The sequence below is a fragment of the Paroedura picta genome, chromosome 5 (genome assembly GCF_049243985.1).
Source record: "Paroedura picta isolate Pp20150507F chromosome 5, Ppicta_v3.0, whole genome shotgun sequence".
Lineage (NCBI taxonomy): Eukaryota > Metazoa > Chordata > Lepidosauria > Squamata > Gekkonidae > Paroedura > Paroedura picta.
Window position 1 is genome coordinate 84,889,148 of NC_135373.1, and position 13,977 is coordinate 84,903,124.

At 40.8% G+C, this 13,977-nt stretch overlaps 1 protein-coding gene across 8 annotated transcripts in view; it reads right to left on the minus strand.

Moving 5' to 3' along the window:
- Positions 1 to 8,457: 8,457 nt before the first annotated feature.
- The window catches only part of KCNC2 (potassium voltage-gated channel subfamily C member 2), a 78,504-nt gene continuing 72,984 nt past the window's right edge, over positions 8,458 to 13,977 (minus strand). For 2 of the 8 annotated variants that reach the window (XM_077338835.1, XM_077338839.1), the window contains one exon: positions 8,458 to 11,871. In XM_077338835.1, coding sequence (XP_077194950.1) covers positions 11,735 to 11,871 — 137 coding nt within the window. In that variant the 3' untranslated portion in view covers positions 8,458 to 11,734. The remainder of the gene's footprint in view (positions 11,872 to 13,977) is intronic. The other 6 variants (XM_077338836.1, XM_077338842.1, XM_077338838.1 and 3 more) reach the window with 6 other exon arrangements.

Genomic DNA, 13,977 nt, shown 5'->3' on the forward strand with positions numbered 1-13,977 from the left:
GTTAAGCAAAGAATTGTGCAAACCAATCCAATTCTGTTAGTCATAATGCACCTTATGTGATTTCTTTAGCATTATGTAAAACCGCCTATGAATATGCCCAAGAGATGATGAGTCAAAGAGACTTTGCAGTGGTGGGATGCTACATTTCAAAAATCACAAACTTACCTTTTTCTTGTTGCTATTCTGCTTTCCAATTTCATTTTCCAGCCAATCCATTCCATTCTTTCAAATGTGTGCAAAAAGCAGTAATTTCACAAGAAACAAGACCTCATCAGGCATAAATATAAGATCAATTGCAATGGCTTTTATCCTCAGTAGTTGCAAGAATTTTTGTGTGGTCAGAGAAATTCATGAAATGCAGTCCTTGATTTAGGGCAATGCTATCTGGAAAATATTGACAATGACTCCTCAAAAATCTGCAAACATATTTCTTTCAGAGCTGAATCTCTGTTGCAACAGATTTGAAAGCATCAGTTTCACTCGTGTCCGTTTCTTTAAACCTTTTGCTTTTTGAGAAGTGGATACATAAACTCTAAGACCGTTTACACACTGCAGGTTTCATGCCAGGCTGCAGGCTGAAGTTTTAGACGTGGCAGGTTGCCCCACCTCTTCCTGAACCCACATGGGGGAGCATTTGGCCAGGTGCATCTCATCTGCCCCCGATATGTGCTCCTGCATGGGAACTGGGGCAGTGAAGTTCCCAGTGCATAAAAAGTGACTAAGAATTACAACAGTGATAAACAAAAGAATCATCGTTCATGGCCAGGTCACTTGGACTCACAATTCTTCTACTGCTCTGTATTCTCTTTTCCTGTGGGATATAAAACAAGGATCCTACAAGGGAGAGCCAGTGGGTCACTGGAACAAACTTATTGGGATTAAGAAGGAAGTCTTGGTGAGGAAACTAAGAGTGGTAGAGAAATAAAGGTAAAGGTAAAGGTATCCCCTGTGCAAGCACCGAGTCATGTCTGACCCTTGGGGTGACGCCCTCTAGCGTTTTCTTGGCAGACTCAATATGGGGTGGTTTGCCAGTGCCTTCCCCAGTCATTACCGTTTACCACCCAGCAAGCTGGGTACTCATTTGACCGACCTCGGAAGGATGGAAGGCTGAGTCAACCTTGAGCCGGCTGCTGGGATTGAACTCCCAGCCTTATGGGCAAAGCTGTCAGACGGCTGCCTTACCACTCTGCGCCACAAGAGGCTCATGGTAGAGAAATATGCAACATAAATTCACAAACACTCTTCATATCAAGTTTCCCAGCATGCAGCTGTTGAAATTAGAATTGTATACACTTGTAATTAAATTCAAGTTGTTGTTGTTATTAAATTTCTAGACCAGCCCTCCCTGCAAGCGGGCTCGAGGCACTTTACAGTAATGAATTAGACATGCCAATAAAGCATTTTAAAATAAATTAAAAATTCTTTAAACTGATAAAGTGCTCTGCCATTCCACCCATTCATCAATCACCATGACTTTGTTTGCGATTTTGCAGGTTACCAGTGGTGGTAGATGGGATAAACAAAAGATAGACTTTATCTGCAGCAAAATATAAGCTTTGGTTTACTGTGGGGAGTCATAACTTCCACCCCCCACTTGTCACTTGTGAAGCTAATATTTTAATAATTTTAATCAATAACCTCTACTCTTTTGAAGAGAATTTTGCTTCTTCTCCTAGTGATTATATTCATTAAATAAATCATTTGTATTACTGCTTGTTAACCAGGCATATTCAACAACCTATTTTTGTTTTCTAGTTTCTGTTTTGTTTTCCTATGTTACAGAGGTATTATTATTATTATTATTATTATTATTAGTGTACAATGTATATCCTTAGTAGTGTACAATGTATATCCTTATCCATGGTTCCTCTATATCAGTGGTCCCCAACCTGCGGGCCTCGGCCGGGTGCCGGGCCGCAGCTCCCTCTCCCCGCCCCCCCCCCAGTAAAAAACTTCCCAGGCCGCAAGCTTGCGGCCCGGGAAGCTTCTTACTGCGGAAGGGCGGGGAGAAGGAATCAGGGCCAGGCTGCGCATCACGCATGCGCGGGTGCGGCCCGATGCGTGGGCGTGGTCCGTGCGGGCACGGCCCGCAGCCGTGGTCCACGCGGGCACAGCCCGATACCCTGCCGGTCCCCAGCCTTAGAAAGGTTGGGGACCACTGCTCTATATATTTGTGAAACAGCCTGGGGGGTGGAACATGTCCAGGTGTCTGTGTTGGAATACGGCCAACCAGCAACGCTGGGTGCACCCTGATTGGCCCTGCCCCTACAGCTCCCGTCCTCCCTCCCTGGATGCTAGCCATGTTCCTCTCAGATGCACCAGAGACAGAGATACACACACAGAGCCCTGCCGGACCGAACACAAGCCGTCATTCCCTCCTATTGATCCTGCTGCGAGGGAGGCAGAGAGAGCTGCCCCAAACTGCACACCAGCCCTGCTTTCCTCTTACAAAACAGCCCAGATTGCCTGCTATGCCTCCTGCTGCAAGGCACACTGAATGACACACAGAGAGAGGGAGCGAAAGAGATACAAAGAGAGCTCTGCACCTCCCGGTGTCCCCTAGGTCCTAGCGCCCATTGCATTCCTGGTTGCAATGGGCTTTCTTGCTAGTATTTAAATAAAAAGCAGAGAACCTACAAGGACTAGCAAGTGCATCTAATTTTTCACTCTCCCACTATTTCCTCTTTCTCTTTCCTGAAAGCTCTCTCCCCTTCATCTGCTTCTCTCTTTCCTGTTCACCACCCAACCAACCTTTCTTTGTCCTGTCTTCAGCTCTCTCTCCTCCACCCCCCTGGCAGCCTCTCCCAAAAAAGGCTGGGTAGACGTACATGGCAGGCAATATGAGAGGACTTGCAGGGAGCATCTTACTTTCCCTTACATCCCCTTCCCCACACCATTTCTGTCCCTCTAGCATTTCCATATCTTCAACTTTTCTTGTTTCCTTTTGTCCTTTCCACCAATCAGCCTTTTATCTAACAAACATATTTGCCTATTTTAAAATTTCTTAACTTCATTTTTACCCTTTCTACACAACGGGGAATCAAAAGCAGCTTATAACATTATCCTAGCCTCCATTTTATCCTCCCAACAACCCTATGAGATAGGTTAGGCTGAGAATGTATGACTGGCCCAAGGTCACCTAGTAAACCTGCATGGCAGAGTAGTAATTCAAACCCGAGTTTCCCATATCCTAGTCTGAAATCCTAACCACTACACAATACTGGCTTTTATGGGGTGACTGCTGCTAAAAAAAACAACCAATCAGGGCCAGGTAATCATGTGGTAGTGAGTTACCCTGTGGTTGCTACCAGGCTCCCATGAGACTAAAGAAGACCTCCAAAGGTCTCTGTCTCTCAACTTCTCTTTTACTGACAGAATCCAAAGCTTGAAGGCTGACCATGTAAGCTCTAGTTATTTAGCAAGGGTCAATAAGGGTATTCATTTCTTAAAGCTACGAGCACTGCTTTTATGATTGGGGGGATGGGTTAAAGTGGCCAGTGTTTGTTTGTTTTTAGATCTCTGGGTTTTCTGCAGATTTGCAGAAGGACCTGTCTAGTCTGAAGGACCTGTCTAGTTCCAATGTTTGGATTTGGCCATATTGAGAATTAGATATATAACTTTCTAATTAATTCATGACTTTTTAAATTCACATCTTATTACATATAGTGGCTAATATTTTCATACTCAATTGCTTTACCCAGTCTCTTCCTTCCTCCTAAATAACTCCAGTACATAAAAAGCAACTTTAAAATATGTATTTTAATATTTGTAGCTCTATATACATCTCCTACAGAATAAAGATATAATTTAATAGTTGTAGAAACCACATATATAAATTCACCTGTCATTTCTTGCATTCACCAAAGAAGAAGCAAAGTCAGAAAATAGGTGATGTTAAGGTTTATTTTGATAGCTCAAATGCAGTTTATAAAAAAATTTAATCCATTTTAGCATAGATTTCCTTAAGAGTCTACTCAATGGGTTTATCCAGCATTTTGGCAAATCATCCTGCCGAAAAGAAAAAGAAAAGGTCTCTATGAAACCTCTATGAAAACAAACAAAAACATATGAAAGTACTACAGGCTGAAACTATAAAACAGCTTCAGTGTGGCGAATATATAGATACAGCATACCTTAGCCCGTAAAGAACCTTAGCCTAGCGATCCCCAACCTGTGGGCTGTGGACCACATGTGGTCCTTTGACTAATTGGAGGTGGGCCCCAAAGGACGCCATCTCTCCCCCCCCCCGGCCCTTTACTTCATCCCCCCCAGCCCTTTACAACACACTTCATTGTTGTGGCGTGTCTGTATCTTATTTTGAAGGGATGTTTAAACATTACCATAGCAATCAGAGAGCGCTAGGGCAGTGGTTGAGAGTAGAGGAGTAAACTACCCCCCCCCACCAGGCCTCAGTAAAAGGTGTTGAGTGGTCCCCGGTGAGTGATCCTCGGCATTGAGTGGTCCCCGGTGATAAAAAGGTTGGGGACCACTGCCTTAGCCCATATAGAAGTTAGAGCATATGATACAAGTAAGAATACAAGTAAGAATACAATTACAAAAACATGCAATGTAAATATAAGTGTATACTCACAAGTAACACGGTTTCAGAGATACCAGCTAACTGTGGAATGTTATTTGACCCTGAAGTAAGGTTCTACATTGAAAATGTAGATACAACCTGGCAGGCTGAGATAATCTGGTTTAGCTAGCTAGAGAGTTAAATTACCAGAATATTTTAGCGCAACAGTATAAATTGGTTTGTTTTTTTGAGCTTTTTGTAAGCCTTCCCAGTTTATCTGCTATACTGGGTTGCTAAATAAACAGGTATGCACAGAAATAGGAGCATAAATAACACTGACAACAATCAATCCTGATACTAGCACTAGTAACTAAATACTGAATCATATATGGAATGCTAGGTGTACTATGTAGGAACCAGAAGACAGTATGTTTTCTCCCTTTAGAAGATTGCAAATGCAGATTTGTGCATAATTTTCAATTTGGGTTTGAATATTTATTTATTTATATATTTATATACCGCCCCTTTCAAATGTCTCGCAGTGGTTTGCAGAATTCATAAAAACAGTAAAATCCCATAAAACCCATTAAAACGTAATTAAAACACAATATCACGATGGCGGATAATATATATATAACCCACTCTCCTCCCCCCGTCCAGCAAAGATCTATTACTCTCTATCTGGGAGCAAGGGACTTAGTTGGTTTCAGCTAGAGATCGCCAGCTGACAGCGCCAGGAGCCACACTGGACTCAACCATATGCCTCGCGGAAGAGTTCCGTCTTGCTGGCCGTGTGGAAAGCTGACAAATCCTGCAGGGCCCATAGCTCTTCCAGGAGCTCGTTCCACCAGGTTGGGGCCAGGGATGAAAAAGCCCTGGCCCTGGTCGAGGCCAGGCATATGTCCTGGGGGCTTGAGACCACCAGTACATTCATACCCACAGAGCGAAGAGCCCTGTGGAGGGCATGAGCAGATAAGCAGTCCCACAGATAAGCCAGATCCAGGCCGCGTATAGCCTTAAAGGTTAAAACCAGAACCTTAAACTTGATCCAGAACCAGATTGGCAACCAGTGCAGATGGAGTACCACCAGCTGAATATGGGCCCTCTAGGATGTTCCAGGGAGGACCTTTGCAGCCGCGTTCTGTACCAGCTGCAATTTCTGGGTCAAAGCCATTCGGGCTACTTTCGTGACCTGAGCCTCCATGGAAAGGGAGGCATCAAAGGTCACACCCAAATTCCTGGCTTCTGTTGCCAGTGTTAATTGCACCCCATCCAGGCATGGGAGATGCACCTCCTGATCCTGCCCCCTTCTACCCAGCCACAGGACTCTGTCTTGGAGGGGTTGAGTTTCAGACAACTCTGCCTGAGCCACTGCTTCTAAACATCTGGCAAATGTATCTGGAGGGGGGAGGGAAGTCCAGCCGGCCGTCGATTAGGAAATAGAGCTGGGTGTCATCTGCATATTGATGGCAACCCATAACCCCGGACCAGCTGGGCTAGAGGGCACATATAGATGTTGAAAGTATTGCCCCCTGAGGTACTCCACATGGGAGCCCAAAAGGGGCCAGCAACTCTTCCCCCAGTGCAACCCTCTGTGTTCGGTTGTGGAAAAAGGAGACTAGCCATGTAATATTCCGTTATTATCCTATCTTAATTTGAATCAGGACATTACATGAATCTACCATGACTTGAAGCTTGAACATAGACCTCTGCAATAATCTTCTCACTTATGAAGACCTTTTTAAGACTACTACTAGTATACCTAATATGAGTATAAAGGTAAAGGTATCCCCTGTGCAAGCACCGGGTCATGTCTGACCCTTGGGGTGACGCCCTCTAGTGTTTTCTTGGCAGACTCAATACAGGGTGGTTTGCCAGTGCCTTCCCCAGTCATTACCGTTTACCCCCCAGCAAGCTGAGTACTCATTTTACCAACCTCGTAAGGATGGAAGGCTGAGTCAACCTTGAGCGGGCTGCTGGGATTGAACTCCCAGCCTCATGGGCAAAGCTTTCAGACTGCATGTCTGCTGCCTTACCACTCTGCGCCACAAGAGGCTCTTATGAGTATATGCTTCAATAGATTACTGATCAGGGCTAGAGTCATGATTGTTGTCAGAGTTATTTATGAGTATACAATTTTATATTTTCTTTACAATGCACATTTTTGCAACTGTACTCTGACCTGTATTATGCTGTATTTGAAGGGTTGTAACTTGGAGGAGGGCAGGATGCTGTTTCCGTTGGCCGCAGAGGAAAGGACACGCAGTAATGGGTTTAAACTACAAGTACAATGATATAGGCTACATATCAGGGGGAAAAATTTCACAGTCAGAGTAGTTCAGCAGTGGAATAGGCTGCCTAAGGAGGTGGTGAGCTGGCAGTCTTCAAGCAAAGGTTGGATACACAATTTTCTTGGATGTTTTAGGACAGTGGTCCCCAACCTTTTTATCACCGGGGGTCGGTCAACGCTTGACAATTTTACTGAGGCCCAGGGGGGGGTAGTCTTTTGCCGAGGGATGTCGCCGCCACCTAAGCCCCTATTCCACTTGCTTTCCTGCTGGTGCCCCTGACTGGGGGGCGCTGCCAGCAGCACTTGTGCAGTGCCATGCCGAGGGGGAGCCCCAGCCATGCCGAGGGGGAGCCCCAGCCATGGCGGCCGCCAGAGAGCACTAAAGGTGAGCCAGCAGCCCCCGAGGCAGCAGCCGGGGAGGACGAGGAGGAGCTGTGGCCCGGTGCTGACTGATCCACGGACCGGTACCAGTCCCTGGACCGGGGGTTGGGGAACACTGCTTTAGGATGCTTTGTGCTGATCCTGCGTTGAGCAGGGGGTTGGACTAGATGGCCTATATGGCCCCTTCCAACTCTATGATTCTATGATTACTTCTGTATGGGCAAAGGTTCGATGCAGCTGTCTGATATCCACAATGCACTTACTGCTATTGTTCCAGCCCCCAGCAACTATGTACTTTGTTTTATCAATGCTATCTGCTACAATGCAAGATTAAATGGACTCTGGGGAATGGTAGAAGACAGAATGTCCAGGGGGTCGCAATGGGTCGGACATGACTTCATAACTAACAACAATCTGCAAATGCCCTTTGAATACAGTACTATTCTATAAGACTTATTCCCCCATCTACCACCAATGTATGGTTGCACTGAAGAAGTAAAGGAGAGGGTGAAATGAGCGATTTTTCAGAAGCAGCCATTTCAAAGGCTACAGAGTTTAAAACATAATATAAAAAAGACATAACAAAGCACCTAATGTTCTATTATGCATGGGTATTCAGAGATGTTTCAGACTATCAATAAGGATGGACTGAGCAAACAAAGTTTATATAGTTTTGATTCTACATAATTCTGAGACCACATCTTAGCCTATGTTCTAACCCACAGAGGCATTCACAATGTAAATGTGAGTATAAATGAACACCACATGTCTATGCCTACTTAAAAGTGATATGACAAATTGTTTATGATTGGTACATTACTGATTCATGTAGAGTCAATTAAAATGGTAATTTGTACATTTGTCCTAAAATTAAATAATTTGCATAGCATTGTAGTCTTATGATGGAGAGTTCGTAGTTGAAAAAAGGACAAGTTTAACAAATTGTTATAAGAAAGTTTTTGAACAGCTTGTTAGGAATCTATGAAAAATCTAGTGCATGTCAGATAAATATAGCTATCTGCATTCAGATTTTTATTCTACGGTCATTAAGTAGTTCAAATAAGAAAAATTAATTACCAAAAAAGGCCTTCCAAAACTACTTCTGGTGTTTAAAAAAAAACTGACTAGACAAAATTCACACAAAAAGAAAGACCTTCCATGAGAATGCAAGCTGACATAACATCACACTTGCTTGTGATCAAATTTTTAAAGACAGAGTCTTCTCACTAATAAGACCAGGAATTCTGGTCTCATTAATAAGGCCTGGGTAGTCTTGTCTTTTTAGAAGCTATAGATGGAAATTACCTTTTTGCATGGGAATATACATTAGTAGTAGAAAACATGATACATTATCACTTCCATCCCTCTCTAACATGTCTGAATCCTTTCATTACACCTTGATTATCAGTACTACCTTGGAACATCAATTTAGTGCTGTAATATATCCATGAAAGATGCTAGTAGAAATTATAATGGCCATTCCCACCTTAAACTAGATGATAAGAAAAAGAGAGAGAGAGAAGATATGCTGAAGAAATACTGAACACCATGCTGTAAGATATGTTCCAGATTCGTCCCCAGATCTTTGTATTTTATTCTCCAATTCTGTTAGTTACATGGCCATTGGTTTCCACCAGGCTTGTGCATGCACCTTGACATGTTGACAAAAAGGTCTACAATACAGAGTTTCATATGTGGGAAAGGTCCCTACATTCGAAATATCATGGTGACAAACAGTTTCTGGAGAAGGTCTCATTGAACAGGATGGCACGAACATAAGTTATCACACAGTACCCAGCTACAAAGCGTCATCGACGTGGAATAGACTAGAACAATTTACCACAAAAGTCACAAAAAGGTAAAGAATATCTCTCTTATGCAAAATATACATTTTTAGGATATATTTTAATTCCTATTTTATGTTTATTGATGTTGATTTTGATAGTTTCTGTAAAAAAACTATAATATTTTACTGCTGTATTTTATTTCTCTCAATACTGAGGTAATAATGAAGTAAACAAACTAAAAAGCTCCTATAGAACTGTGGACAAAGACTGTGATTTGTAAAAAAACATTTTTTCCTGTATTCACAAATCTCTTATCCAAGTCAAAACTAACCAAAATGTTGGCATGTTTGCTAGTATTCATAAAAATATAGATATGGCAAACTGAGAGAGCAACGACGTAGCAAAATTCTAAGCCATTAACGTTCATTACAAACTTTGCAAAAATACAGTTGTTATGAGGAAACTTATGACAGACAGCATTTACATCACTATTGTTAAAACGTGTGCCTTTGCATGATCCACAGCATGATCTACTGTAGGAACCAGGAAGAATACATAAAGAGGTGTCTCGGCCTTTTTTCACAAAGTCTCAGGGATGATGTCTTTGAATTCAGCATCCCTTGGCATAGATGACTAAAGCTGATATTCCATGCACACACATCTTATTTACAGCTGACTCATCAATAGTGACTAATAGCTGCGTCTGCTGGCAGCAGCATTTGGAATTCATCCATAATCCTCATAACAAGCTCCACTTCCATGGGAATTCAAGGGATCTCTTCAAGGTGGAAGATGTTTATCAGGGCCCATTCAGGAGGAGCAGTCTCTTTCCAGTACAGTCCTTGGTATGGCTAAATTCCATTGTCCCTTTTTCAGCAGTCAACAATCCATGATAAATTCTGTATAACACTGTAGCCAATAACAGCAGCACCAGATATTAATTCCTTTGCTAGAAGCTGTTTGCATATCATATACAATATATGAATCTATATCTACTAAAGTTCTTGACCAAAACTAAAGCAATGTACATCTCTAAATATCAGAAATGTAAGCTCTGATAAAATACATTCTCATACAAGAAATTTTAACATGCGGTTCATGCTGGAAGGCTAAGCTATATACAGAACAACATTTTTCATGGTCAAACTGATTTGTTCCTTACAAAAATAAACTTATGACAATCAGGGATTTTCAACAATCTCAAGAGTCTCTTACAGAGTTGATTTTCTTCCATTTATATTTCTAAGGCTATATATTGTTGGGTGTTTTTCTTCACCAGCCCAAAACATCATATTTGGAACTGCATTTGTGACAATGCTTAAATAAGGCTTTTTTTTTCTATTGCAAAGAAAAAGCCAGTGTGAAGGATAAAGTCTGAACATAAGAATGAATGCAGATTGCTAGGGAGTGGGATTGAAACAAGTAACCCTACTGAAATGGCAAAATCATTGCTAAATTCCACATTTGGAAAAATGTCCGAGTGCCCGCTAAAATATATCAGCTTATACTTGAGATATGCATAGATACACATATAAAAAAGTGGAAGAGAAAGGAAATGTATTTAGCAGCTGGTTGTATATGAAGGGGGTATTTTTGAAGAAGGCAACTGTGTATTGTGGAGACAGATGAAAAATACAGACAGGTAGCCAGACAGACACAAACAACACATAGGACAAAGCATTAAAAAATAAAACACTGAGCAAAAAAAATTACAAAAGCTTGAGTGTTAGAGTTTTAAGGCTGGTTAAAAACCCCTTTAAAACCTATTGCCCTCCTATAGCTATAAGAAAAAGTAAAACTCCAATAAACTTTCTTTTACTTAACATGCTGCCTCTGAAAATGTTGAAGAACCCTTGGAAGAGAAATGACTATAGGACCAAGCAGCACTTGCTAGTTTAAAATTGCAAGCCTGGATGCCGTTTACCTTTCTTTTCATGTTTTGTGCCTTCCCAAGCCATTAAGAAAGAGATCTGGCCTCTGCTTGCGTGTAACCCGTAATGACAACCTCTTTGCAGTTATCTGTGTGTAAACAACCGAAAACATTCAGAACTCTGATACATCACTCTAGTACCAAAGTAAACCAATCAAGAAATAACATTATTGAAAACACATTAAAATAAAAATAACAACCACCAAAAAGATCCACAAGAAATAACCCAATCCCACATGCAGACTATTGATCATAGCTTTCATTGCACCAGAATGGTAAAGTGCAAAAAACTAAACACATACACATAAAAAAAAAAAACCCACATCATCCAGAGCCATTTGTGGTCCCGGTAATCTGCAAGACGTATTTCAGGTGATGGAGATGATATGTCCATGCAAATGATCAAAATGAAGTCACACCATATGCAATCAAGACAAGATTCCAGACATCTTCAGAATGGGATAACATTACAAGTAATGAAGGTCCAATGGAGTGGTTATCTATTGGAAGCACATGGGTTTAATTATCTCTCCCTGAAAATGTGTGTGTTTATTTATACTGGCCAGTGAAGTTCATTAGTTATCCTTTTATTGCCATGATAAAGTAGATCAAAAACAGGTGAAAGGAAACAGCACTATTTTAGAGAATTTTTTAAAACCAAATAAGGATCTTCGGTTATCCCAGTGGCATTGTTTGTTACTGGCAAATTATAGCATGCAATATTTATACTAGTATTTGTGGAAACTACAGTTAATGCTATACTTATTTCCATAAGGTGATAAACAGTGCTCCGGTTAACGTTTTGTAGCTGACTGATGCCGTCTGGCTTACAAGATAGATGGAATGGGAGATCGAGAGCGTCTTAGAGGACATGGTGAGTTGTAGGGTGATGTTACTGGAGACAGTCTCAGAGCATTGCCTGCCATGCCAGCTATGTTGTTTAAACTTCGAGACTTTTCATACCCTTTTATGAGAAAATGCAGATATCAGTTGAATTCAGCCAGGTAATAGACAAAAAATACAATGCAATGTAATCAAACATGCTTCTTAGATGCTGAGAGAACTTGAATGTATATAATAAGTGGGGGAAAGATAAAACAGTGTTATCTTTATTACTGACACTAAATGAATTCGGGTATCTTCAGCACTTCGATTTCTTCTTTCAGAACAGGCCAAGTGGCTTGAGTAGAGTTCCAGAAAATGTGCCCAGAGAACTTATCAGACCTTCTGTAGTACACTCAAATGTTATAGCTTTGATCGATGAAAAAGAGTATCTGAAAGATGTATTTGGAACCAATTCCTAATAGCCCTTTAAACTACAGAACATTTCCTAGCTAATTGTACAAGCTTGTGTTGTAATAATAAATGTAGAAGGTTTTGTATTTTTTAAAGTTTCATCTTAGAATCAAATATCTGAGACTGTATTTCATACTATTCAAAGTATATTTACAATATTATCTTTTACAATTTACAATTTATGATTTACAAGTCATTATAAAGTGCAACTTATTTACAGCTTTTTAATGTTCTACAATAAGTATGATTTGCAATATTGATCCATTATTACTAATGAAAGAAACACAGCATGACTATTTGAAATCCCCAGATAGCTAGAATTTACATTTATGAAAATATATTAAACAATATTTTTACTAATATCAAATCATGTACCTGCAGAAGTTCCCTATCACAGATACTGTGAAACGTCATTTCAGTCTACCCACTTTTTCAAGAAAGATAAATCTATTTCAAGTGATTAGTAGATGCTGTACTTAAGCAACAGATACATTCTTATTTAATGTCAATCCATGTTACATACTTACTTGAAGGCTAAGTTTCTAATGGCACACTATACAACTGGAGGACTGTATGATAGTCTCATGGCCACGCTGTAAGCAAGTCTTCTGGGGAGTGATCTTATTGATCTTCATGAGGTTTACACACAAAAGCTGTGCTTAACAGAAGCACTATACCATGGTAAGAGAATGAGGCAGATATCAGCCAGTGATTCTTAAACTGTGAGGCCAGCCCTTTGAGCTGCACAACACCAGGAGAAGCTTGACATTCCAGGAATATAGAGAAACATGAGACAAATGGTCCTTTCCTCACAAGCAGCTGAGACACAGGTAAGATAAATGGTCCCTAATAGAGATCCTCATTGATATATGTATAATTTGTGAAGATGACTTTGCAATCTGTCAAAACCTATCTGGGTTTTGTTGTTGTTGTTGTTTTTAACGTGATGCTTTTTTGTGTGGGTTATAGGAAGGGACAATGAAAGCCATCTTCATCTTCTCAGGCCATTGTTTGATTAGAATCCCAGTACACAGATCCTTGTGCTCAGCAGGCTGCATGCACACAACTGGGAACAAGGACCTGTACGTGCTCACCACTAGAATGGATGGTTGGTTCTGAGCTGGATAGGTCAGATGATAACAAGGATATTATGCTGAAAAAGTAAGAGAAATATTGACATAGGCACAGAATTGTTTGAAATTATGTGTAGGGAACATAATTCATTCAAGATTTTAAATTCAGCTTTTCCTAATCAAATGTTTCAACAGAACTGAGTTTCCTACCAAGGATAACTAATTGATTCTAAATGCAGTAATGCAATTATAATTTTATATAAGTGTGTGTGTGTGTGTGTGCGTGCGCGTGCATGCACACACAGCGTTATTTAGCCTGTGCTGGTAAATGTGGATATAATGAATAAATCTGCTAGCTTCCTCCTTACTCCTTATCCTCTGCATTTGATTCTACATACATACAAGCTGTATGTGCATATAACAGTGCAGGGTAAGGATCATGCACAAAGCACCTACTTACAAACTGCTAATATCCATGGAGGTTCCTTGCAGAGTTCTAAATCAAAGTATTGGGCTGAGTATGCCCAATTGATGCAATTCCACTCCCTCTCCACATACCTATTTTCTTTGCAGCTGAATAATATACACAGAGCTATATTAACTATAGCAATAACAATAATTAAATTTTGAAAGAAAAATTAGGAATTGCATGAAATATATTTAAATTTTCACGGTGGTCACAGTTTGTAAAGTCTAGTCTC